This window comes from Urocitellus parryii, chromosome 4 (genome assembly GCF_045843805.1).
Source record: "Urocitellus parryii isolate mUroPar1 chromosome 4, mUroPar1.hap1, whole genome shotgun sequence".
In the NCBI taxonomy this organism is placed as follows: domain Eukaryota; kingdom Metazoa; phylum Chordata; class Mammalia; order Rodentia; family Sciuridae; genus Urocitellus; species Urocitellus parryii.
The window spans coordinates 6,585,821-6,611,442 of NC_135534.1; the positions used below are offsets into that span (position 1 = coordinate 6,585,821).

General features: G+C 51.6%; 2 protein-coding genes across 4 annotated transcripts in view; one reads left to right on the plus strand and one right to left on the minus strand.

Moving 5' to 3' along the window:
• Positions 1-19,958, plus strand: part of Sptbn2 (spectrin beta, non-erythrocytic 2) — a 31,247-nt gene extending 11,289 nt beyond the window's left edge. For both annotated transcript variants that reach the window (XM_026396694.2, XM_026396695.2), the window contains exons 9-36: positions 206-323; positions 903-1,061; positions 1,564-1,866; positions 2,503-2,656; positions 2,865-3,735; positions 5,104-5,241; positions 5,607-6,363; positions 6,809-7,011; positions 7,387-7,477; positions 7,698-7,844; positions 9,877-10,140; positions 12,027-12,251; positions 12,586-12,675; positions 13,006-13,266; positions 13,362-13,492; positions 13,725-13,929; positions 14,409-14,783; positions 15,452-15,696; positions 15,791-15,929; positions 16,198-16,282; positions 16,454-16,650; positions 16,970-17,112; positions 17,200-17,275; positions 17,350-17,400; positions 17,571-17,791; positions 18,096-18,269; positions 18,849-18,891; positions 19,182-19,958. In XM_026396694.2, coding sequence (XP_026252479.1) covers positions 206-323; positions 903-1,061; positions 1,564-1,866; positions 2,503-2,656; positions 2,865-3,735; positions 5,104-5,241; positions 5,607-6,363; positions 6,809-7,011; positions 7,387-7,477; positions 7,698-7,844; positions 9,877-10,140; positions 12,027-12,251; positions 12,586-12,675; positions 13,006-13,266; positions 13,362-13,492; positions 13,725-13,929; positions 14,409-14,783; positions 15,452-15,696; positions 15,791-15,929; positions 16,198-16,282; positions 16,454-16,650; positions 16,970-17,112; positions 17,200-17,275; positions 17,350-17,400; positions 17,571-17,791; positions 18,096-18,269; positions 18,849-18,891; positions 19,182-19,415 — 6,100 coding nt within the window. In that variant the 3' untranslated portion in view covers positions 19,416-19,958. The remainder of the gene's footprint in view (positions 1-205; positions 324-902; positions 1,062-1,563; positions 1,867-2,502; positions 2,657-2,864; positions 3,736-5,103; positions 5,242-5,606; positions 6,364-6,808; positions 7,012-7,386; positions 7,478-7,697; positions 7,845-9,876; positions 10,141-12,026; positions 12,252-12,585; positions 12,676-13,005; positions 13,267-13,361; positions 13,493-13,724; positions 13,930-14,408; positions 14,784-15,451; positions 15,697-15,790; positions 15,930-16,197; positions 16,283-16,453; positions 16,651-16,969; positions 17,113-17,199; positions 17,276-17,349; positions 17,401-17,570; positions 17,792-18,095; positions 18,270-18,848; positions 18,892-19,181) is intronic.
• Positions 1-25,622, minus strand: part of Rbm14 (RNA binding motif protein 14) — a 76,538-nt gene that overhangs the window by 335 nt on the left and 50,581 nt on the right. The window contains exon 2 of one of the 2 annotated variants that reach the window (XM_077797941.1): positions 7,943-8,172. The exons of the other annotated variant lie outside the window; for it this stretch is intronic. Coding sequence (XP_077654067.1) covers positions 8,108-8,172 — 65 coding nt within the window. The 3' untranslated portion in view covers positions 7,943-8,107. Of the gene's footprint in view, positions 1-7,942; positions 8,173-25,622 lie in introns of those variants that run through there. 2 annotated transcript variants of the gene reach the window in all.

A 25,622-nucleotide genomic window follows, 5' to 3' on the forward strand; every position in this document is an offset into this window, starting at 1 on the left:
GGGGTCACAGTGGTCATCATTTCTGTGTGGCTTTTGTTGCTCTAAAACAATGTTTTTGGGTTTACCGGTTTGTTCTGGCTTTCACACAAGGGCGTGTGTTGCTTTTATGACAAGAAAAGCAACCTAGGTCACTCCATGTTGTAGTTGAGTCCTCACAGGCCCCTAGTGGCCCTTGCCTCTGACCCCAGTTTGGCCCCTGCCTCAGGTTCACTGAGAAAGGGAATTTGGAGGTGCTGCTCTTCACCATCCAGAGCAAGCTACGGGCCAACAACCAGAAAGTCTACACGCCCCGCGAGGGCCGGCTGATCTCTGACATCAACAAGGTCTGTAGGCACCCTGTTGTCCCTCAGGGGCCATCCTCGGCAGCCCAGGCCCAGAGCCCTCTTGACCTCCACCAAGCCCTACCACCCTAACTGAATACTCCACCTCACTGTCCCCACCCTGAGACATGACTCTTGGTGCATCCTCTTAAACATCTTGCCCAGTTCCCCTTCCTCTGACTGTCCCTACAGGGTCATGTAAGGAATTATACTCCAAGTCCCTTGTCTTGTTCAACAGGTCCCCAACTCACTATTTCTACTTTCTATTTCATTTTTTCACAAACAACACATAGAAGATGAATAAAAGTAAAACAAGGTTTGCCCACACTCCCACCACTGCAAACAAATCAAGCAGTTTCCAGTGATTTCCCTCCAGCCCTGGTCCAGAAGCAGGCATAGTTATTGTGAGGTTTCCCAGCATGCCCGGCGCTCCTGTTTCTCCATGCCACCACACACAGGCAGGCGCCTCGCGGACCACATTCCATGGGTCTGCTGGATGCGGGACTTACCTGTGCCCCTGCCCCTCCTCTCTGACCCTCCCCACCCTGGCTCTGATGCACTGATCCTATCCCCACCATGCAGGCCTGGGAGCGGCTGGAGAAAGCAGAGCATGAGCGGGAACTGGCCCTGCGCACGGAGCTGATCCGCCAGGAGAAGCTGGAGCAGCTGGCCGCCCGCTTCGACCGCAAGGCCGCCATGCGGGAGACCTGGCTCAGTGAGAACCAGCGTCTTGTGTCCCAGGTAGGAAACCAGGGCCTCCAGGGACATCCAGGCTGGTGGGTTGAAATGGAAGGGAGACGGTGATGAGTAAGGAGCCCTGCAAGGTGGGGAGATGATCAAACACGAAATCCATCGCACAGGTGGAAAGACCGAGAAACTCAGGAGCAGCCAGGCACAGTGGCACCTGCCTGTATTCCCAGCAATTTGGGAAGCTCAAGCAGGAAGATCACAAACAAGTATGAGACCAGCTTCAGCAATTAAGCACGACCCTGTCTCAAAATAAAAAACAAAAGGGACGCCCCTGAGTTCAATCCCCAGTCAGAACAAGCAAGCAAGAGACAGACTTAGGTCCGGGGGCCAGGAGCTCAAGCAGGAGAAAAGATCGTGGGATAGGGGGAAAGGAAACTGAGAGCCACCTCGAGGGGCTGGCATCTTGCAGCCGGGGCGCTCTGGGAGGCAGCCGGGGCCAGCAGAGGTTCTGTCCTTTGGTTCTCAGACCTCCCCTCTCTCCTCTCTGCCACAGGACAACTTTGGGCTGGAACTGGCTGCGGTTGAGGCAGCAGTGCGGAAGCACGAAGCCATTGAGACCGACATCGTGGCCTACAGTGGCCGGGTGCAGGCAGTGGATGCTGTGGCCGCCGAGCTGGCCGCCGAGCGCTACCACGATATCAAGCGTATCGCAGCTCGGCAGCACAATGTGGCTCGGCTCTGGGACTTCTTGAGGCAGATGGTGGCTGCGCGGCGGGAGCGGCTCCTCCTCAACCTGGAGCTGCAGAAAGTGCTTCAGGACCTGCTCTACCTCATGGACTGGATGGAAGAGATGAAGGTAACGGCCGGCGCTAGTGGTGGGACTCCAGTGGTCGAAATCGTGGAGGTGCTGAGAGGGCCTGAGTAGATAAAGGGGGGAGCGGCCGGCTCACTAGGTCAAGGAGTTTGAATTTTATTCAAAATAACATGGAGCACTTAGTGATTCAAAGGTTCTGAGAGAGGGAGAGATGCGATTCTGCCTTACCTGTTAAAAGGGTCCCTTGGGCTACTATGTGGAGAAGGCCGTGGGCAGCCAGAGTGGGAGCACAGAGACCAGTTAGAGTTGTTGCAGTCTTCTGTGCCATAGGTGGCCCTAAGGAAGGGCCTAGGAGAGGCACTGAAGGGAGCTGGGCTGCTGGGGCAGGGCAGTGACAATAGGAGGGTGTGTGTCTGTGATTCTGGGGCTAAGGAAATGAGTCACAGCAAAGATTCCAGGAGCAGAATTTGCATAAAGGCCGTTCCATGGGAGGGTGCCTAAACAGAACCGTGGTGTGTCCCTGCATGTGGGTGTGAGCAGGTATGCTCGCCTGGGTGCAACACCTGGAACCACCCAAAGAGGTTGGAAGGGAGACCCCGGGAGGTTGGCACGTGTGCCTGACTGGCAGCGAACAAGAAGGCTCTCAGACGGGCACCAGCATGCTGCGTGTTCCGGCAGGGGCGGCTGCAGTCTCAGGACCTGGGCAAGCACCTGGCTGGAGTGGAGGACCTGCTGCAGCTGCACGAGCTGGTGGAGGCTGACATCGCTGTGCAGGCTGAGAGGGTGCGGGCTGTGAGTGCCTCTGCCCTGCGCTTCTGTGACCCAGGGAAAGGTGAGAACCAGAGGGGAAGGTCCTGGAGATGACAGGGCTGGGAAGGGCAACATTAAGAGCAGAGGCAGAAGACTGGGAAAAGCTGGGGACAGGAGAGCTGATGGTGGATGCTGGGTGAGGAGCTGGAGCCAGGGAGGGGGTCGGGGATTTGTCACCAAGGTGGGTGCAGAGGATCCAGAGCTCTGGAACCCCACATGGCTATTTTCAGAGTACAGACCATGTGACCCGCAGCTGGTGTCAGAGCGGGTGGCTACCCTGGAGCGGAGCTATGAGGCCCTGTGTGAGTTGGCAGCGGCTCGGAGGGCTCGTCTGGAGGAATCACGGCGCCTCTGGCGGTTCCTCTGGGAAGTGGGAGAGGCTGAGGCCTGGGTGCGGGAGCAGCAGCACCTCCTGGCCTCAGCTGACACTGGCAGGGACCTGACCGGTGTCCTCCGCCTGCTCAACAAGCACACGGCTTTGCGGGGTGAGATGAGTGGCCGGCTGGGGCCCCTGAAGCTCACCCTGGAACAGGGCCAGCAGTTGGTTGCAGAGGGCCATCCTGGAGCCAGCCAGGCTGCTGCCCGTGCAGCCGAGCTCCAGGCCCAGTGGGAGCGGCTGGAGGCCCTGGCCGAGGAACGGGCCCAGCAGCTTGCTCAGGCTGCCAGCCTCTACCAGTTCCAAGCCGACGCAAACGACATGGAGGCCTGGTTGGTGGATGCACTGCGCCTAGTGTCCAGCCCTGAGCTGGGGCACGACGAGTTCTCCACACAGGCCCTGGCCAGGCAGCACCGAGCCCTGGAGGAGGAGATCCGAGGCCACCGACCCACCCTGGAGGCCTTGAAGGAACAGGCTGTGGCCCTGCCTCCCGCACTGAGCCGCACGCCCGAGGTGCAGGGCAGGGTGCCCACACTGGAGCAGCAGTACGAGGAGCTGCAGGCACGGGCGGGCGAGCGTGCTCAGGCCCTGGAAGCAGCCCTGGCACTCTACACCATGCTCAGCGAGGCTGGGGCCTGTGGGCTCTGGGTGGAGGAGAAGGAGCAGTGGCTCAACGGGCTGACCCTGCCTGAGCGCCTGGAGGACCTCGAGGTGGTACAGCAGAGGTAGGGCCTGCAGCTGCTTTGGACCCCCTTGCCTGTGAGCTGGGGCCAGGGTGAGAGGTGGCCACTCCCACCATAAAGCTGCCCACTGCGCCTCACTGAGCCTTAATCACATCCTTCTGTCTTAATGGTTGTCTTTTCTAAGTTTTAATGATAATGTTAAACATAACAAAAATAGACAACATTTCACAACAAAACCCTTCCACCCATCCCCAGGGTCCAACGTTGTCAATATGGTGCTCATTTTGATTCACTCCCTTTTTTTAAAAAATATTCCCGGTTATTTCACATGTAGTCTTCAGGACACATCCTTTAAGAAAGAGGAGGAAAAGCCAGGCTTAGCAGCACACACCTTTAATCCCAGCAACTCAGGAGGCTGAGTCAGTAGGGTTACAAGTTCAAGACCAGCCTCAGCAACTTAGGGAAAACCTGTCTCAAAATAAAAAAAAAAAATAAAAAGGGTTGAGGATATAGCTCAGTGGTAGAGCACTCCTGGGTTCAATCTCTAATGCTGGGGGGATAAAAAATAAAAAGGAGAGAGAACCCTTACATAAAAATATATTTTTAAAATTAAATATGGAATTATAATATATATTATAATATAATAATATTATTGACCCTTTTAGGCAGAACCTCTCATGAGGTTCACAGAATAAGAGTTTTCTTATAGAACCTCAGTACCATTATTACTTAGAACAAAATGAGCAATTACTTGATATCACCTACCATTAGTCCATAATCAAATTTCCTGACGGTTTAAAAAAATGAACTTTTTTTTTAAGTTTTCAAGATATCCTATTAGAGGTTTTGATAAACTACAACCCTTAGGCCAAACCCAGCCTGCTCCCCGTTTTTTTGGTAAGCTTTGCTGGGCAGAGCCATGCCCACAGACAAGAGGTGATCCTGTCTGTAGTGACCCTTATCACTACTACCCCAGAGCTGAGGAGCTGGGACAGACACAGTGACTCTCAGACCTAAAATGTTACTGCCTGGCCCTTTACAGAAAAATCCTGCAGACCTGCCCCACTATAAAATATCCCTGAGAGAAGTTAGAGTTCACGTCTTTGTCACTTAGACACATGCTTTTGGTTGTCACTTCATTTTTTATTGGTGGGGTGGGGCTTGGGTTGGGGGCTAAAGGGTGGCCCCAAGAGAGTAAGTGAACCTCTGTTAAAGGTCGAGTTTGGCTATCCCTCACCATCTTTTTGAACAACCCCAGAGAGGAGAGTTTTTCCCCTGAGAACCTTGTAGGCAAAGCATCGCAGGGACAGAGCCCTGTGTTGAAGGGAGGCAGTTCTGCGGGCATCTAAGGGAGATGGCCTGGGGCCTCTCTGCCTCCCATCCTCGTGCTCTGCTTGTTTACCCACTCAGGTTTGAGACCCTAGAGCCGGAAATGAATGCCCTGGCAGTGCGAATTACTGCTGTGAATGACATAGCTGAGCAGTTGCTAAAGGCCAACCCTCCAGGGAAGGACCGGATTCTCAACACTCAGAAGCAGCTCAACAACAGGTGGGCTGGGGACGTCAGCCCTGGACACTGAGGGAGAAGGAAGCAGCTGGAGATGGTGCTTCAAAGAGGGTTTGGCAGGGCCTGGGAGGGGGCTAAACACAAGGGGAAGGACAAGCCTGGAATGTGTTGGGGAGGATAAATAGAAAAAAGGATGAAATGGGATCAAAGTGGTCCCAGGAGGCTGAGGATTGGATGGGGAACAATCAAAAAGAGAAGGAGGCAAGGGAATGATGGGGAGCAACCTTCTTACAAAGGCAGAAGTGGGTGGGTGTGCACCATGTGGGGAGAAGCAGGGGTACCCCAGATGTACCTGGCCAGCCAGGGAAGTTGAGCAGCTCTACATGCTACTCCCTCCCCCTACTCAGGTGGCAGCAGTTTCGGTCCCTGGCAGATGGCAAGAAGGCAGCTCTGACCTCAGCCCTGAGCATCCAGAACTACCACTTAGAGTGCACGGAGACCCAGGCCTGGATGAGAGAGAAGACCAAGGTTATCGAGTCCACCCAGGGCCTGGGTAATGATCTGGCCGGGGTGCTGGCCCTGCAGCGGAAGCTGGCCGGCACCGAGCGGGACCTGGAGGCCATCGCCGCTCGGGTGGGTGAACTGACCCGAGAGGCCAATGCCTTGGCTGCTGGCCATCCGGCCCAAGCCCCTGCCATCAACACCCGGCTTGGGGAGGTACAGGCTGGCTGGGAGGACCTGCGAGCCACTATGCGGCGAAGAGAGGAGTCCTTGGGTGAGGCACGGAGGCTGCAGGACTTCCTGCGCAGCTTGGATGACTTCCAAGCTTGGCTAGGTCGCACACAGACTGCTGTGGCCTCCGAAGAAGGGCCGGCTACCCTGCCTGAGGCTGAGGCCCTCTTGGCCCAACACGCAGGCCTACGGGGAGAAGTGGAGCGTGCCCAAAGCGAGTATAGCCGCCTGCGGGCCTTGGGCGAGGAGGTGACCCGGGACCAGGCAGATCCCCAGTGCCTCTTCCTACGGCAGCGGCTGGAAGCCCTGGGAACCGGCTGGGAGGAGCTGGGCCGCATGTGGGAGAGCCGGCAAGGCCGCCTGGCCCAGGCTCATGGCTTCCAGGGATTCCTACGGGATGCTCGCCAGGCTGAGGGCGTGCTCAGCAGCCAGGTGAGAGGCCAGGGGACAAGGTCCTACCCAGGAAGAACAGGAAAATAGGGACCAGGGGATGTGTGAGGAAGAGGATAGTGTCAGCGGGTGGAGTAGTTGAGGAAATAACACAGGCAGGAAGGAATGGGAAAAAAATGATAAACAAAACTTACCAAAGCTGACTTTAGATGACACAGAAAGCGTGGCAAGTCATGTAACTATTTTAAAATCAAATCAGTTGCTACAAATAAGGTCGAACAGGATTTGGGCCCCAGCTCAGCTCCCTTGGAACTTTCTAGGGTCCCCCAAGTTAGTGATACCCCCCCCTTCATTTTCAGAGCCATCTGGCTACTCCACCCTTGCTGAGGCTGGCCACCCTTTCATCTGTGTCCCTGGCTGGGTCTGAGGGATGGAATCTGTATGCTTTGAGAAGTGAGCTTGGTCCCTGCTCCCTGCTCCCACACAGGAGTATGTTCTATCTCACACGGAGATGCCAGGGACACTCCAGGCTGCTGATGCTGCCATTAAAAAGCTGGAAGACTTCATGAGCACCATGGATGCCAATGGGGAACGCATCCGTGGGCTCCTGGAGGCTGGGCGTCAGCTGGTGTCAGAGGGCAACATCCACGCAGAGAAGATCCAGGAGAAGGCAGACTCCATCGAGAGCAGGTGGGATGAGGCCGGCGGATAAATGAGGGGTCTGAGAGAGAAATCAGTGGAACAGGGCGGTCTCAGAGATGGAGATGTGGCATGGGAGACCTGACAGGTGGCAGGAGATAGGGGGCTGACAGCAAAGTAGTAGAGGGGGAGAACAGGGTGGTAGGAGAGGGACTGGATCAGGAGCTGGGATGGTCTGCCTCCGGCACACTTGGGCAAAATAGAGCCTACTAGGTGGCAGGCCTGGAAACGTGATTCCTGCCTGGGGTGTCTGGTGGGGTTTCTGGGAGGCTTATCCCTACAGGAAGAGGACTGAAGCCTCTAGGTTACTTAAAGGCCACATCCTCTTACAGCAAGGCCTAGGGTTCACAAGCACTGTCATTACAGACACAGGAAGAATCAAGAAGCTGTGCAGCAGCTTCTGGGCCGCCTGAGGGACAACCGAGAGCAGCAGCACTTCTTGCAAGACTGTCATGAGGTGAGGCACCCAGGTCCCTGCAGCACCTCTAGCCATCCACCCCTTTCCCAACCCTCTTACACCCTGGGCCTGGTGTAAGAGCATCGCAGGGTTGCTGGAGCCTGCAAACACGTTCATGGCCTCTTCCTGAGTCTTTCACATCTCCTGGTCCCCTTGTCCCCCCTCTCTCCCCCTCCAAAATGCCCCCTACCTTCTCCATCCTGGCCTGTGCTTGCTCCAGCTGAAACTCTGGATTGACGAGAAGATGCTGACAGCTCAGGATGTCTCCTATGATGAGGCCCGCAACTTGCACACCAAGTGGCAGAAGCACCAGGCATTCATGGCCGAGCTAGCCGCCAACAAGGACTGGCTGGACAAGGTGGACAAGGTGAGTGGCGTGACAGGAGCAGCAAGAAGTGAGCATCTGGGGCCGCCTCAGGCAGTGTCCTCTCAGCGGTGCAGGCCACAGTCCAGGCTGCAGGCCTAGCTCCAGGCCATGGTTTTCAGAATTAGAGATCATGGGTTTCTGGAGTCACACCATTGAAGTGGCAAGTTGTGTTCTAGGAAATAAAATGTCTTTGGGCTGTGGGACAGTGATTTCAGAGCTTTGAGAAAGCCCAACTTAGTAGAGTGCCAGGCCATAGCCTTGGCTCAAAGCCATAACTGTTCCTGGGTCCAGAGCAGATGGCTGTCTTCATCAGTACTCTGCAGACACTCTGTAAAGGACCAGAAAGTGAATATGTCAGGCTTTGTGGGCCATATGGTTTTGCTGCAACTACTTGTCTCTGCCATTGTGGTGCAAAAGCAGTCATAGAGAATACATGAATGAATGAGCATGGCTGTCTCCCAATAAAACTTTATATAAATAGGCAGTGGCCAGACTTGGCCCATCCACCATGGTTCGCCAGTCCTTGCTTTTGAGGATTGCTGTTCCTGATACTTGGTCTCCCACCCAGCTCTTCTAGAATAACTTTATTTCTACTCAGCAAATATTCTTGGAGACCATTGTGTGTGCTCAGCACATTGCTATGCTGCCTGGAATATAAAAAGACACCTTCCCTCCCACAAGGGCATGATGGCTGGGGAGAGGAAACCAGGGTGTTTTCAGTGTTTCCATTTGTTCAGCAAATATGTGCTTGCTGCTGCTGTACAAGATGCCACTGCAGGCTCCACCCTCAAGGAACAATACTGTGGCCAGGATATAGAGATGTATATACAAACAGCTGAATCAAATCCAGAGCAGATTTTGTTGAGTGCTATATGAGAGTCCAGTAAAGTCTGGGGGCTAAAGAAAGAGGAGATTTGGGGATTCTGGAAGCAGGAGCAAGCCAGGACAGTCTGTGAAGGATGAGCGAATGAGGACAAGCCAAGACATTGAAGGAAAGATGTTATTAGGTAGAGAAAAGAGTGTGAACAGAAAACCAGAGGTGTAGAAGGGGCACCTTTGTGGACAAGGAGGAAATGTGGCAGGAGTGCAGAATGTGTGAAGGGCTGGTGGAAGCAAAGGCGAGAAGAGCACGTTTGGCCAGGTCAGGAAAAGCCCCGGTTCCTGGATGCGGAGTACGCCCCAGAGCTACCCAAGCAGTGCTAGCCTTTGACACCTTCTCCTTGGAAGTGTTAGAGGCCTGAAGGGAGTGTCTGCCTTGTGTTCCCAGAAGCCGACCTTGAAATCAGGATTCTAGTGCAGGACACTTTCAGGGCAGGTGGTCCCAGGAAGCGCTGGTAGGGGAATGAGGAGAAGCAATGGAAGGTCAACCATCTGGACAGGGTACTTTGGGTCGGGGTATAGCCCAGGGGTAGAGTACGTGCTTAGCATGAAAGAGAGGGTGAGGAGGAGGAAAGGAAGGGAAGGGAGGAAAGAAGGAAGAAGGGAAGGAAGGAGAGGAAGTCCTCAACCAAAAGGCGGGGAGTGGGGAGACCAGGTAGGACTTGCTCGCTCCAGTTCAAGTGAGGAGTAACAAGTGGAGAAACATGGAATGAGAGCAAATAACCCAGGTTCATGTGCAGCATAGCAGCAGAAGCCATGAGCACCAGGAAAGATTATAATGGCTTCTTAACTGAAGTGAGGTTTGAGCAGAACTGGGAGGAGGAGCTGGTTTAACCAGAAGTGAGGACTGTGCAGTGAAGAAGGGGCCTCTAGAAGCCTATGCTAATGAGCTTATGTGAGGACCTAGAATGATCGTCCATACTTCAGGTACCTGGTCTGCCATTGGCCTATAACATTCAGTGATGTCTAATTCTTTTTTTTTTTTTTAACATTTATTTTTTAGTAAGAGGTGGACACAATATTTTATTTTTATGTGGTGCTGAGGGTCGAACCCAGGGCCTCACACATGCTAGGCAGGTGCTCTACCTCAGAGCCACCCGGTGGTGTCTAATTCTAATTCTGGCACTTACACCCTCTTTGTCTTGCCACCCAGGAAGGGCGAGAGCTGACCCTTGAGAAGCCAGAACTGAAAGCGCTGGTGTCCGAAAAGCTGGGGGACCTGCACAGGCGCTGGGATGAGCTGGAGACCACCACCCAGGCCAAGGCCCGAAGCCTCTTTGATGCCAACCGTGCTGAACTGTTTGCCCAAAGCTGCTCGGCGCTGGAGAGCTGGCTAGAGAGCCTGCAGGCCCAGCTACACTCTGATGACTATGGCAAGGATCTGACCAGCGTCAATATTTTGCTCAAGAAGCAGCAGGTGTGCTGTGGGCCTTCAACGGGGGAGGGTGAACTGGAGAAGAAAGGAGGAAGTGTCTTTGGATTGGGAGATCATTCTAAGGCCTGCTGCATGATATCTTTTGGTATTTCTCAAGCTGCTGGGATTATAGGCATATGCCACTGCGCCCAGCTCTCAGAGTGATTTCTACAGGCCAACCGTGTCAGAATCTCCGGGAGTGAGTTAATGGTCAGAGGAAAGTCAGGAGACAGACTGAACAGGGAAACTTTTGTAAAAAGACTTATTTCTTAGTAAAAGGTGGTTAACATTTTTTTTTTTTTTCTTTTTGGTACTGGGGATTGAACTCAGGGACACTTAACCATTGAGCCACATCCCCAGCCCTTTTTTGTATTTTATTTAGAGATAGGGTCTCACTGAGTTGCTTAGGGCCTTGCTGAGTTGCTGAAGCTGGCTTTGAATTCAAGATCCTCCTGCCTCAGCCTCCCAAGCCACTGTGATTATAGGCGTGAGTCACTGCGCCTGGCAAAAGGTGGCTAACTACTGAAGATGTTTCTTAGTCTACTTTCTGTTTCTATAACAGGATACCTGAGGTTGGGTAATTTATAAAGCATAGAAGTTTATCTTGGCACATGGTTCTAGAAGTCAAGAGCATGGCGCCAGCATCTGTTCAGCTTCTGGTGAGGGCCTCAAGCTGCATCATTGATGGCAGAACAGAAAGGAAGTGATTTCATGTGAAAGAGACAAAACACAAGGGACATCCTTACTTTATAACAACCTGCTCTTGTGGTAACTAATTTAGCCCCACAAGAACTGTGTGAGTGCACCTTAATGACCTCTTATAAGTGCCTCTACCTCTCAATACTATTAAAACTGGGGATCAAATTTCAACATGAGTTTTGGAGGGCATAAACCACATCTAAACTGACAGGTGTAAAGAGGACTCTACAGCAGGGGTCAGAAAACTTTTTTTGTAAAAGGCCAAATAATAAATATTTTGACTTTGTGAATCAGATTGTTTCTGTCACAACTATTAAATTCTGACCTTGTAGGACAAAAAAAAAAAAAAGGCTCAGACTGTATTACAATAAAACTTTATTTACAAAATAGGTAGTAGGCTGTATTTGCTGATCCCTGTTCTTAAGAATCCTAGAATAGCTAGGTGTGGTGTCACACACCCATAAACCCAGATATTTGGGAGACAAGGCTGGAAGATATAAAGTTTGAGACCAGCCTCGGGAAACTCAGCAAGACCCTGTCTCAAAATAAAAACTAAAAAAATGGTAAAGTATCTCAGGGGTTGAGTGTCTCTGGGTTCAATCACACAGCTGAATTTCAGATCTCTTTGGAGAGCCAAAGTGAATGGACTAGAAATTTGCTGGGGTGTCATGGGCCAAAGCAGGTCTGCATCTAGCAAGCCCAGGCTGGCCAGCAGGGAACTACCCTGGGAGTGCCAGCAAAACTTGCTGGAGGAACAGAGTCACAGGATCTCTTGCACACTGTAAGCAGTTTTGCTATAGGAGACAGAAGTAACCTGGAAGAGAGGCCCTTCCTGTACTGAGTTGTAGCATCCCTCCAGCGGCCTCTACTGACAAGGCCTGGTATTGCACCAGCTGGCATAGGAGAGATGTTGACTGGGTCCATCCAGTTCCAACATAACAGAGCAGGGAAAATGTGGATTTACAACTGAAGTGGATTTGGGACAGACAATTCCACCTGACAATTCATAACAGGCACAGTTATCACACAACCTCCATATATCAAAGTTCAAGATCAATCCAGGCCACAAAAGGATGTACTTCCTGGAGTAAGACCTGGGGATGAGAAATCGTAATTGGAGACTAGTGTCTCCTCTGAGTTTGAAGGTGGAAATGTGGCATTTACATTCCCTTCCTCCTCCTCATTTGCAGATGCTGGAACGGGAGATGGCTGTGAGAGAGAAGGAGGTGGAGGCAATCCAGGCCCAAGCAAAGGCACTGGCCCAGGAAGACCAGGGTGCAGGGGAGGTGGAGAGGACCTCAAGAGCTGTGGAGGAGAAGTTCAGGGCCCTGTGCCAGCCCATGAAGGAGCGCTGCCAGCGCCTGCATGCCTCTCGTGAGCAGCACCAGTTCCACCGGGACGTGGAGGATGAGATTGTGAGTCCCCGGGGCTGGGCCTGAGAGCATCTTCATCTTGGCAAGCTGCCCCTGCCATGTGGCACTCCAGCCTCCTTCCTGGCTTCTGGGGAGATGCCAGCAGTGCTCTGTTCCCTCTTCCCTTCAGCACTGAGAACATCCCCTCTAAAGATACTTGGGGATGTCCTCTAGATCCCTTTGTCCTGAAGCCAGAGATAACCGCTCCCTACACACACACACACACACACACACACACACACACACTCACACCTGTAACTGTAGGTATCCCCACTCTCCTGTCCCCCATGCTGACTCTTCCCTCTGCACCTCCACTGACGTCCTCTTTCTCATCCAGTTATGGGTGACAGAGCGGCTGCCCATGGCCAGCTCCATGGAACATGGCAAGGACCTGCCTAGTGTTCAGCTTCTCATGAAGAAAAATCAGGTGAGGCAGAGGCTGAGGGCAAAAGAAAAGTTCCCAAGAGTCTCCCCACACTTGGACATTTGTTTCTCTAAGAAGGGGTTTCTCTGGCCCCTCCCTGACACTGGGTCTCCCCAGACGTCAGTGGTTTGCTTTTCCCCAAGGGTAGGTTCTCTTGGAGGATTGAAGGGGCATCATCATCATCCTGTCCTGGGGAGAGGGAAGTGAGAGGGCTCTGGAAGGAAGAGAGGGAAGAGGGTGAAGGGGGTGCTTGAAGTTGTACAGGTCAGAGGGTGTGGAGGCTCCACGTTCCCTTTGCAAGCCTTATAGTGTCCTCTTCTATGACGGGGACAGACCCTGCAGAAAGAGATCCAAGGCCACGAGCCCCGGATTGCTGACCTCACAGAGCGGCAGCGGACTCTGGGCACAGCAGCAGCAGGCCCCGAGCTGGCCCAGCTCCAAGAAATGTGGAAACGCCTGAGCCACGAACTGGAGCTTCGGGGGAAGCGATTGGAGGAGGCCCTGAGGGCCCAGCAGTTCTACCGTGATGCTGCAGAGGCCGAGGCCTGGATGGGTGAGCAGGAGCTGCACCTGCTGGGCCAGGAGAAAGCCAAGGTGAGAGCCGGGGCTGAGTCCGCATGGCTGATTCTTTTCACTGCCAGCCTTCCCCCCCCCCCCCAACTGCCTGAGGCCCACTGTCCCTTCTCCAGGATGAGCTGAGTGCCCAGGCAGAGGTGAAAAAACACCAGGTGTTGGAACAAGCCCTGGCTGACTATGCCCAGACCATCCACCAGCTGGCAGCCAGCAGCCAAGACATGATTGACCATGACCACCCAGAGAGGTGAGCCCCCAGGAGGTAAAGGGGCCCATCCCCTGGAGGAGAGGGAACTGGTTTTCTGAAGGTGCTGGGATGTGGTGCCTCTGTACTGTGTATGTACAGAACATTCTAGAAAGCTGGAGAAGCCTGGACTTGATGAGCAGTTGGGGGCCTAGAGGGACAGGGCTCAGAACAAGCCGGGCATCAGAGCAGCCGTGTCTCCTAAACCCTGAGGTGCCTTCGTCATTCCCTCCAGCACGAGGATATCAATCCGCCAGGCCCAGGTGGACAAGCTGTATGCCAGCCTGAAAGAACTGGCCGGAGAGCGGCGCGAGCGCCTGCAGGAGCACCTCCGGCTGTGCCAACTCCGTCGTGAGTTGGATGACCTGGAGCAGTGGATCCAGGAGCGTGAGGTGGTGGCGGCCTCCCACGAGCTGGGCCAGGACTATGAACATGTGACTGTGAGTGTGGGGAGGACGCCAAGAAGGGACCAGGACCCAGGGGAGACGGGGCCTGGACCTGGGCAGAGCATGGAGGGGCAGGGACACAGGGCCAGGCAGAGCAGCTGCCATCTCCTGGATTTTAAGGTTTATAACTGGAAGAATTGTGCGGAAAGAGGAACGTGGGGCCAAGTGTGGGCAAGGATAGAAAGGAAGTTAATTACCAATCAGGCCTGTGCCATCTTGTGCCACATGACAGACTGCATCATCTTAGCCCTTTTAGTTTGTGTGGTGCATTTGTCAGGATGTGTCCTTGTTGAGTGGCACACACTGAACAGGTGGGTGGGAAGCTGCTGCAACTGCTTGTTGACTCGCGCTGGCACACCTGACACAGGGAAGAGAAGTGGGTCCCCATTTTGGGGAAAGAGAACCCACTCCATCAGTCAGGAACCTCTTCCCTCAGTGTCACACCTTGTCCCTTCAACTGCTTCCTCCATCAGATGCTCCGGGACAAATTCCGCGAGTTCTCTCGGGACACAAGCACCATCGGTCAGGAGCGTGTGGATAGCGCCAACACGCTGGCCAATGGGCTCATTGCGGGGGGCCATGCTGCACGGGCCACCGTGGCTGAGTGGAAGGACAGTCTCAATGAGGCCTGGGCTGACCTGCTCGAGCTGCTGGACACACGGGGTCAAGTGCTGGCCGCTGCCTATGAGCTGCAGCGCTTCCTGCACGGGGCCCGCCAAGCCCTGGCACGGGTGCAGCACAAGCAGCAGCAGCTTCCAGATGGGACCGGCCGTGACCTCAATGCTGCTGAGGCCCTGCAGCGCCGACACTGTGCCTATGAGCACGACATCCAGGCCCTCAGCGCCCAGGTCTGAGCCAAGCCGAGGAGGTGGGGAAGGCTGAGGGGAGACTGTAGGAGATGGGAGCAAGGGGGTGTCCTAGTTGCCGGGACGGATCTCAAGAAATGCAGGAGGGTGGCCCCTCTGGAGGGCCATTCACAGATGAGGTTAGAATCATTCCAGGAAAACATCCCAGCCAAGCAACATCTAGCCACCATATTCACTGACTTCTTCACAAGCCTCCATGAGGGCCATGACATTTTTAGGTGGTCTTGATGGCTGGACTATTCTTGCTGCCTGTTGGTACCACCCAGACTACAGCTCTAGATCCAGTGAAATAAGCATGAATTCTCCCTTCATCTATTATACAGCCAGTCAGCCCCACCAAATCCCTTCTGCAGGCTCATCCTAGCTACCTATGAGGTCCCTCACATCCAGAACAGGCCTTCGAAAGCTCTACTGGCCAGTGGCCCCCTTTAGAGCCCACCTCCTGGGCTAAGCCCAGGCCCTTAAATGAGATGCACCAGAGCAGCATTGGGCCAGGCATCTGCCTTCATCTTTCTCACCCCACCCCCACCCCATTCCTCCCCTTCCTCTTTGGCTAGTGAAATGGGCAGGAGGTAGCAGCTAGGTCCAAGGGAGGCTGCAGCTCCTTCAAGTCTCTCTGCTCTGCCTGACTCTCAGTTGGGACCCTACAGGTCCAGCAGGTGCAGGATGATGGCCACCGACTCCAGAAGGCCTATGCTGGAGATAAGGCTGAGGAGATTGGCCGCCATATGCAGGCTGTAGCCGAGGCCTGGGCCCAGCTTCAGGGAAGCTCTGCTGCACGCCGCCAGCTGCTGCTGGACACCACAGACAAGTTCCGTTTCTTCAAGGCTGTCAGGGAGCTGATGCTGTGGATGGATGGCATTAATGTGCAGATGGATGCCCAGGAGCGGCCCCGGTGAGACACCCAGTAGCCTCTATGGCTCCTGTGGGCTGGTGGCTGTGATGGGACTGGGAGCAGTAGGAGAAGATACTGTGTCTGTATCTCCCAGGGACGTGTCCTCTGCAGACCTGGTCATCAAGAACCAACAAGGCATCAAAGCAGAGATTGAGGCCAGAGCAGACCGTTTCTCCTCCTGCATCGACATGGGGCAGGAGCTGCTGGCCAGGAGCCACTATGCAGCCGAGGAGGTGGGTGAGGCCTGGTGGGGGTGGGCCAGCCTCACCGAGCAGAGCTCAGTGCTGATTTTTTCGGAGTCTTCCTACTTCCTCTTATTCTTTTTCTGCAAGAACTCTTTCACTCTCTGTCCCCTTGGTGCTGTTCAGAGAGTTCTCACATCCCATCCTTCCTCTAGAACTACCAACCTCTTGACATCAGAAATCACTAGTTTCCCTCAGTGAACCCCTGAGGACTCTGGAAAGGCCCTACTGGGTGCTGACTCTCGTCTCTGTCCCCCAGATCTCAGAGAAGCTGTCTCAGCTGCAAGCCCGGCGCCAGGAGACAGCTGACAAGTGGCAGGAAAAGATGGACTGGCTCCAGCTTGGTGAGCCTCTGCGGGGAACCAGGCCAGGACAGGGGGATGGGAGAGATCAAGAACCCTGGGTGTGAAACTCCAGGCACCCACCCTTGGCAACATCTGGCAGTGCTCTGGTGCAGGGGCTTTCTCTGTGCCTTCTCTGACCAGTCAACTCTCTACAACCCCTAATCCTGGCAGTTTTGGAGGTGCTCATGTTCGGGAGAGATGCAGGGATGGCAGAGGCCTGGCTGTGCAGTCAAGAGCCACTGGTGCGGAGCGCAGAGCTGGGCTGCACGGTGGATGAAGTGGAGAGCCTCATCAAGCGGCATGAAGCCTTTCAGAAGGCAGCGGTGGCTTGGGAAGAGCGTTTCAGCGCACTGGAGAAGCTCACTGCGGTGAGGGCTCTGGGCCCCGGGGCGCCTACTCCCTGCCCCAGACCCATCCTCTCTCTGCCTGAGAAGACAGTTCTTCTCTTCCCTCTGATCAGCACCTCCTGTGCGTGAGCTGAGAGTGCCCCATGACACCACAGCCTTCATTTCCCCCAGGGACGCTAAGACCCCCATCTCCCCTGTTGCTCCTTGTCCCCACCTTCTTGTCAGATTTCTCTTCTCCCTCCTTCCAGTTTCAGACCAGAGCTAAGACATTTCAACTTCCCCTGTGCCCTGCTCCTCTTAAATGAGTCTTCTTCACGCTGACCTCAGCATTTCTTGACAGCTGGAAGAGCGGGAGAGGGAGAGGAAGAGACAGAGGGAGGAGGAGGAACGGAGGAAACAGCCCCCTGCTCCGGAGCCCACAGCCGGTTTGCCCAAAGGAGACCTGGTGGACAGCCAGACAGCTCCTGATGCTGCCTGGGACGGGTGAGAGCCAGGACACCTGGGCCAGCAGGATGAGGCTAAGCCCAAGCAAGCTAGGAACTAATTCTGTGTCATCTTTGGCCGTTCCAGAACCCATCCATGCCTGCCACCATCCACACAGGTGCCCAGCGTTAATGGGGTCTGCACAGATGCTGAATCCTCACAGGTAACCCTGTCCCCAAGCGTCCCCATCAACCCTGCCTACCTCACACACCCTCTCACAGCTTCTTGTCCTTGCAGCTCCTGTTGGAACAACAGAGACCTGAGCAGGGTAGCCTCCCAGAAGGGCCTGTGAGTCCCCCTGCAGGTGTGGGTATAGATACCTGAGATGAAGGGCTAAAAAGAGGGGCAAGGAGTCTGAGGATGGGAGAGGACAGAGACTCAAGGAAATTTGGGGCAGCCAGGGAGTTTCACAACCCACTGAGGAGACACCTTCCATCTCATCCTGTTTTCCCCCGTAGGGATCTGGTGCAGGGGATGAGGCCAATGGGCCACGGGGAGACAGGCAGACACGGCCCCGCGGCCCAGCTGCTCCTGTGATGCCCCAGAGCAGGTCGTCTGAGTCAGCCCATGTTGCCACCTTGCCCACTCGAGGCCCAGAGCTCTCTGCCCAGGAGCAGATGGAGGGAATGCTCTGCCGCAAACAGGAGATGGAGGCCTTCGGCAAAAAGGCTGCCAACAGGTACCCAGCCTGGCCGTGCAGTGCCTGTGGCCTCTCAGGTTCCTGCCTCTGGGGAGGCGTCCCTGGAGGGGATGTTTCTGGAGGCAGGAAAGTTATTCAGAAGGGGGCACTTCATAGGACTGTGACCTTTGGAAAAGGGATGGGGCTCTGGACTACTATGGCCCTTAGGGGACAGCCTGAGGGGGTAAAGACAGGAGAGGAACTTCAAGTTCCAGGACATCCAAGGGGGCCCCAGAATGTAGGTCCCACCCACGCCAGTCCATTTGACCATCTGGCCTCCTGACTGGCACAATGTCCCACCCAGATCCTGGCAGAACGTGTACTGTGTCCTGCGGCGTGGGAGCCTTGGCTTTTACAAGGATTCGAAAGCAGCCAGTGCGGGAGTGCCATACCATGGAGAAGTGCCTGTCAGCTTGGCCAGGGCCCAGGGCAGTGTGGCCTTCGATTATCGAAAGCGCAAACATGTCTTCAAGCTGGGGTAGGAACTGCACTGTGCTCTCAGGATGGGAGGAGGAGTCAGGAGTGACACAGGTGGGCCCAGTGGGAGCGGTCACCTGTAAGAAGTACAGGAATAGAGCTGCCAAGCCAGGACTTTGGGGACACCTGTGCATGAGGGAGAGGCAGGGATTATACTGCACACTAAGGAGGGGGTGGGTGGGGTGGGGGGGTAGGTGGGTAATGGGGGGGTTAAGACGCAGGTTGATGACTGATGATGTCAAGTTAAAAAGCCATCCTGGTGAGAAACCCCAAGGCAGCGTGCCGGCACTGCTCTGCCTCAGGGACCTTCAGAGGCATGGCCCTGCCTGGCAGCAAGCAGCTGGCAAGGCCTAGGATGGAAGCGAGCTCACCCTGGCCCTCTGCAGGCATTCAGAAAGGATTTGGTTTTGCACATCTGCAAAAACTTGGGAATCTGAAAATGTGCAACACCTGTAGATACGGCTCTGGGGGCTGCCTGGATGTTCTCCAGTTCCTCTTGGGTGACGACTGAACTCTAACACGCACTGACCTGGCACATACAGATTCTCATCTCTGCTCTGTGACTTTTCTCTCTCTACAGCTTACAGGATGGAAAAGAATATTTGTTCCAGGCCAAGGATGAGGTAAGCTTTCCCCTCCCACCCACATGTTCCTGGAGGAAAAAATCCTGCAGTAGCAGATTTCCTTCCTTCCCTTCCCTCTCTTTTTCCTTGTCCACCTCTCTTGTTCTTTATAATAACCTAGCCCATGACATGCCCACTGGTTGTCTAGGAGGCCCACACCAAAACATGCTCTCCGAGATGAAATAGTTACTTTTTTGCCTTTTCCTTTCACATTTCTCTGCTGTCTGCCACCAACAGCCCCCACACAGGGTCCTTGAGGCTGAGATGTTGTCTCCCTGTCACCACCATAGGCAGAGATGAGCTCGTGGCTGCGGGTGGTGAATGCGGCCATTACTGCTGCATCCTCGGCCTCTGGAGAGCCAGAAGAGCCAGCGGTGCCCAGTGCCACTCGTGGCATGACTCGGGCCATGACCATGCCCCCAGTGTCACCAGCAGGGGCTGAGGGGCCTGTCGTGCTGCGCAGCAAGGATGGCAGAGAACGGGAGCGAGAAAAACGTTTCAGCTTCTTCAAGAAGAACAAGTAGATAGGGGGACAAGACTCCCAGGTCAGCTCCCTCCCTCTGTTCAGGAAACTGCCAGGGACTGTTGACAGGGACCACCCTTTTGTCAGGACAACTGCCTGCTGCTAGGGTCTGTTGCCAAGGTCAGCCCATCACCAGGAACTGTCACTGGGGACAAGCCAATGTTCCCAAGAACAACCTTCTCTTCTATTTAATTCCAGACTGGTGGTGGGACTCGGGCAACCCCCAATCCCACTCCTCCCATCCCCTTCTCCCCTCTTCCCCAGCCTTATAGTCCCATCCCCCCAGCACAGTGCGGATAGCACTGCCTCCCGGACATAGGCCATGTGGGACGCGGCTGCCCCACCTCAGGGTCGTTCTCTTACCACAACTAGGGCGCACTGTCCACCACTGGTTCCTTGCCCCTGGGGACCAGCCAGGAACCTCTCAGAGCTGAAGCAGGCCCCAGGGGCAGGAGCGCCAGATGATGGAGTCGGAGGCGCTGCAGCTGTCCCTTCCCATCCTGCCTCACCCCCTGACTCAAGTGGCCATTTTATCTTCAGTTGCTCTCAGTGGCTTCCAGGTGTGGGTTGTTCAGGGGCAGCCACAGCCTTGATTCTGGCCAAGGAGGTGATTAAACGGCTCAGCTTCTCTCACTGCCTCTGGGTGTCTTTGCTTTCCTGACCACAGCCTCTGTGCCTAAGCCCATGTTCCTCTCTTAGCCTCTGATCTCCTGCATGCCACATTTCCACTCTGTCCCCAGCCTCCAAGCCCTCAATGAACCATATGGTTCCGAGAGCCTCCCTAGCAGGTCAGGATGATGCTAACAAGCAGCATTTCTGTCAAAAGGCAGAGTGCCCCTTACCTGGGACACAACATTCTTCACTCATGAGTCAACTCTCCTGACCACAGCCCTGATGGTGGGCAAGGGGTCCTCTGTTCTCTGCCCTGTGACTTTTATCTCCCAACAGTTTAAGGGATGAGCACAGAGGGTGACTACCGACCCCATGCCTATTTCCTCCCCAGAGAGCTTATGCAAGGATCAAAGGAGTAACAGTTCCTAATCCACTTGCCATGAGATACGCCCTAAGCATGTAAATAAAAAACACACACAGGATCATATAGTCTAGATCCAGCCAAGTATCTTAAAAAGAGCAGACAGCTTCTCCCTTGACTCTGGCTTAGCAATTGGAGTTTGCAGGGCAACCGCGTTTGACTCCAGATGTTGTTGACAGCAGCCACTCCTTGCTGACCTCCTGCAGAAAAAAACCTTTGTTCTTGCATTGTTTTCTCTACACAAACAACCATCTTTCAGGAAAACTTCCCTATCTTTAGCATAATTGGTTAGGAGCCCTGAGCAGACCCCTGACTGAATAACATCAGTTAAGACAGACAGGTAATGTGCAGTCCTAGGACTAGCACAGCACAGTCCCAGACTGAGCTGCAAACATGAGATCTGGTGGACCAGATAACCCACATGATAATTATCCCTTTCTATTAAGAAAGGGAGATTCAGTCTTCCATGGTAAACATGTGGGGATATATATATATATATATATATATATATATATATATATATATATATATAACTGCAAGAGCATGTCCTGGGACTAAATGTGTAGTGCTGCTCTGTTATTCCATTTAGTCCCAGGACATGCTCTTGCAGTTATATATAGAGCAGCACTACACAGAGACCGTCTTTTGTGCTTCAAGTACAGCGGTAAAACCTCCACTGTGTGAAGGAGACAGTCACACAGTATGAGTGCTCAGGGAACCTGGATATATGTACCCCAAAGCAGCAAACCAATCGTTGGAAATTTTTACACGGGGGAGAGGAATTAATGGAGAAATGATCATTTGAATGTAAAACATAAGTGTAAACAGGGCAATTGAAGTGACCCCTAAAGAACATCATTGTTCATGGAAAGGTAAGATGGAAAATGTGGTCTGAGAATCATCTGCACACACCTGGCAGCTGAAGCTACTTGAGAGCATAATTCAGTAAGGACGGGTTGGAGAAGAGGGTAAGCCAAGGGTCAGGGAGAGACTTTGAGCTGTGGGTGGAGGAAAGGCAAAGTTCTAAGAAAGAGAACAGGTGGAATGGGGCAGTAAAGGATTCAAGACAAGTCAAAGCAAAAACAAAAACAAAAACAAAAACAAAAAAAAACATCAAGGCAGGCAATGGGAATGTGGACAGATCAAAATGGATGAATTCTCTAGAGATCAACATGTCTGTATTCTTACTAACCACCACCTGCAAGGGTGGACCTGAATGATCCAATATGGCAGCCACCAGCCACAAGGCTACTGAGCACTTGTAGTGAATACAAGCCAAGATGTGCTGCAAGTCCAAAATGCTCACTGGATTTCAAGGACTTCAGGGGAATTTTTTTAATCTCATTTTTATATGTTGAAATGATGAGTCAAAATATCATTAAAGTGGATTTCAAACTTTGGCTTTAGTCTTTTTGATGTGTTTACTGAAATTTTTCTGCTATTTCATGTTTATTTATTTATTGTGGTGCTGGGGATTGAACCTAGGGCTTTGTGCATGCTAGGGAAGTGCCACACCACTGAGCTACATCACCAGCCCTATTGGACATTTATATTTTCTATTATTATTATTATTATTAGTCATTGAAGTGCTGAGAATGGCACCTGGGGCCTCATGCATGCTAGGCAAGCACTGTACTACTGAGCAACACCCAAGCCCTTTTAAAATTACTTATGTGCCTCACATTATATTTCTGTTGGACAGCATTTCTCTAAATGGATTATAGACCTCACTATGAAAGGTAAAAAAAATTAAAACACTATTAATAGAAGAAAATGCAGAATATCTTTGTGATTTGGGGGTAGAAAAGACATGAAACTTCAAAAACAAATTTTTTAAGATAAAAATTGATTTCATAAAAAATAATTTCTGACCGATGAAGGACACTGTGGCCAAAGTTAACACGGTGAAATGAGAAGATTTTTTAAACCAATGCAGAGCAACATCCAGAAATATGCAAGAAAATCCTACACATCAACAACAAAAAAGAGACTGCAATCTGAGACACTGACAAAAGACACAGAAAATTCATGAGAGTAAACACAATAAACTTAAGAAGAAATTCTTAAAATCATTAGTAACCAGACAAATGCTAATCAAAACAACAAAGAACTATGGCTACTGAGCACTTGTAATGAATACAAGCCAAGATGTGCTGCGAGTCCAAAATCCTGGCAAAAATTAGGAACCCAGATAATGTCAAACATTATGGCAGAAACAGAAATAACAGGGCCCCTTGTGCCCTGCTGGAGGAAGGGTATACCAGCACAGCTTTTCCAGAGAACAACTTGGCACTACATAGACAAGCTAGTTTTCTGTATGCTCACCAAGCATTGCAGCAATATCCCCCCACACACTACCATGAGAATTAGGGCACACACATAAGAATGTTAATTAAAACCTTGTTCATAATGATGGGGAGCAGAGGCAGTATTCTATATCCAGAGATGGTAGATAAAATGTGTGGCTGCACAGCATGGAGTATTACTTAGGAGTTAGATATCACATAGTATAGACTGCTTAATGGAGAAAAGTAAGAAACAGTGAGCTATACACACATAATTTACATAATTTATGCAAATATACAATGGGTGAACTTTGCTTAGGTCCATATTAGAAGAGGCCAACTGTGAAAAGACATTTGTTAACAATCTAGGCAAAACTTGAATACAAATATAATTAACACAGCATATGGGCTCAGTAGGTAGTGTGCTTGCCTAGAGTATATAAGCCCTGGCTTGATCCCCAGCATCAAAAAAAGTGCTGATGTTCTAAATTAGAAGCAGATAATGAGGTGCTTATGGGGAAATTAGCATTATATCTTGGTATTTGTTTCAAAATACTCCAGGGGAGGGGAATAAAAGGAAAGGCTGCTTGAAATAAGATCAGCAAAATGTTGATAATGCCAAAGCTGGATAGAGTGTCCAGAGGAGTTCATTAACCTATTATCTCTACATTTGCACTTTTTTGACAATTTCTTCAACAAAAAGTTTTTGAAAAATAAAAAAAAATCATGAATGAAAAATGTCTTCCAAGAGCACAAAGTAATATACATTAAACTGATTAGAATTGTTGCCTATGGAGGAATGAGAATGGAGATAAAAGGGAATAAATTTAAAAATGGGGGGAAGGTAAGGGAAGGAGATGGAATGGTACAGTCAGCTAAGAGAATAAACAGTGTTAAGAACACAGAGGAGACTGGGCATGGTGGTGTGCACATGTAATCCCAGATACTCTGGAGGCTGAGGCAGGAGGATTGCAAATTTGAGACCAGCTTCAGCAATTCAGCAAGACTCTGTTTCAAAATAAAATCTTAGAAAGGGCTAGAGATATGGCTCAGTGGTAGACCCTTTTCCTAGCATGTGTGATGGTCTAGTTTCAATTCCCATGTGATAGTCAATTCTTCCTCACTGGGACCAAAATACCTGACAAGAACAATTTAGAGGAAGAAAAGTTTATTTTGGCTCATAGTTTCAGAGGTCTTAGTCTTAGGTAAGCTGACTCCACCACTGTGGCCCTGAGGTGAGGCATTGTGGCAGAAGGGTATGTGGAAGGAAAGCCACTTACCTCATAGTAGCCAGGAAGCAGCAAGAAAGAGACAGAAGCCAAGGGGACAAGATGATTACATTTTGAGACCTACTTCCTCCAATCACACCCTCCCTGCTTATAGTTATCACACAGCACAGTAGTAATATTTTCATTATTAATCCATCAAATGAACTAATCGACTGCTTAGGTTACAGCTCTCAAAATCTAATCATTTCACTCTGAACATTGCTACATTGTCTCCTGAGCTTTTGGGGGACGCCTCATAGTCAAATCACAGCACTCAGTACCAAAACACACACATACAAACACCATACAAGGAAAGGGATGGTGAGTGAAATGAACGTTTTAGAAGGATGAAAGTTACTAAGGAAATATTAGCTTCAGAAACCTCAGAAAATTGGAGAATTGGAGAGAACAGAATCCAAAGACACTATATGAAGTTTCAGACTATCTCGAGAAGTCTCTTCTGGAGCATCAGTGGAAAAGGAGAAGGGAAGGAGGCAGGTAAATAGAATTCACCTGAAATAGCTTTTGCTAATATGGAAGATAATAATAATAGTAATTATTATTATTATTAGTCTAATAATTATAATTATAATAATTATTATTAGATTAATGAAAGCTGTTTCAGAAATGGTGAAGGAAGCTTCTAGGGATGTCCAAAAGTAAAAAGTCTGAATACAGAGAGAAACTGGAAATGTCCAGAGAAAAGGGAAAGAGACAGGAGAGGTAAATAGAATTAGCTGGGAGCCAAGTACCAGTATGGGTTATTAAAATTGTAAAGACAGTGCATCTTCGGAAATGGCTGGGAAACAAAAAGAATTCAGTGAAGCAAACATAATCAAGTAGTTGGGTGGAGGAGGGCAACTGAGAGAATTTGTGCCTTGAAAGTATCAGAGAAGCTGTTACGGAGACTCCACAGTGAAAAATGGTGATTGACAACCACCCGGCACCTCTACTCTTGAGATAAATTCAACCCATCAATCTCCATAAATGTCTCTGCTTTGTTGGAGGATGACAGCGAACCCACCTAATAGCTTCCCTTTTGCCACCAGGAGGTGCCCTTAGACCGCAGCTGAATTTTGAATGCCAGAAAGTCAGTCGGGAGACTCACAGTTACCTTCCTCCAGTATCTCGGTGAGGACTTGGAGACCTGTCCCACCCTAAAGCAAGGAATCTGTCTCGTTCTCTGTACCAAGTATTCTTTTGGCGTGTCCACCACCAACGACACACATTTTGAGCTTATACTCTGGCCAGAGAGAGAAAACCAGCCACGTATATAGATGAATAAATTGTAGTTTGGGTAGATATACCTCCTAGTCCTCTCCCAGCTCTATCGCAGATCATCTTTCTGTTCCTTGGTTCTGTTTTCTCACTAATGAATAACTCGTTTGCAATAAAAAAATTAATTCTTTAAAGCGCTACAAAAAAATAAAAGTCAAGGTTTGCTGTGTTTCTGAAATGTTGCCCCCAGCTGCCATAAAAACGGACCAGCCCACTAAGTAACCCCCTTCCAGAGGACCCGGTGAGATAACCCTTTGTCATCAGCAACCCCTCTGCAAGGGCCCAATAGCGCGACCCATTGTGACGGCTAGCGACTCCCCCGAGCTTCTGAGTTTACCCACACA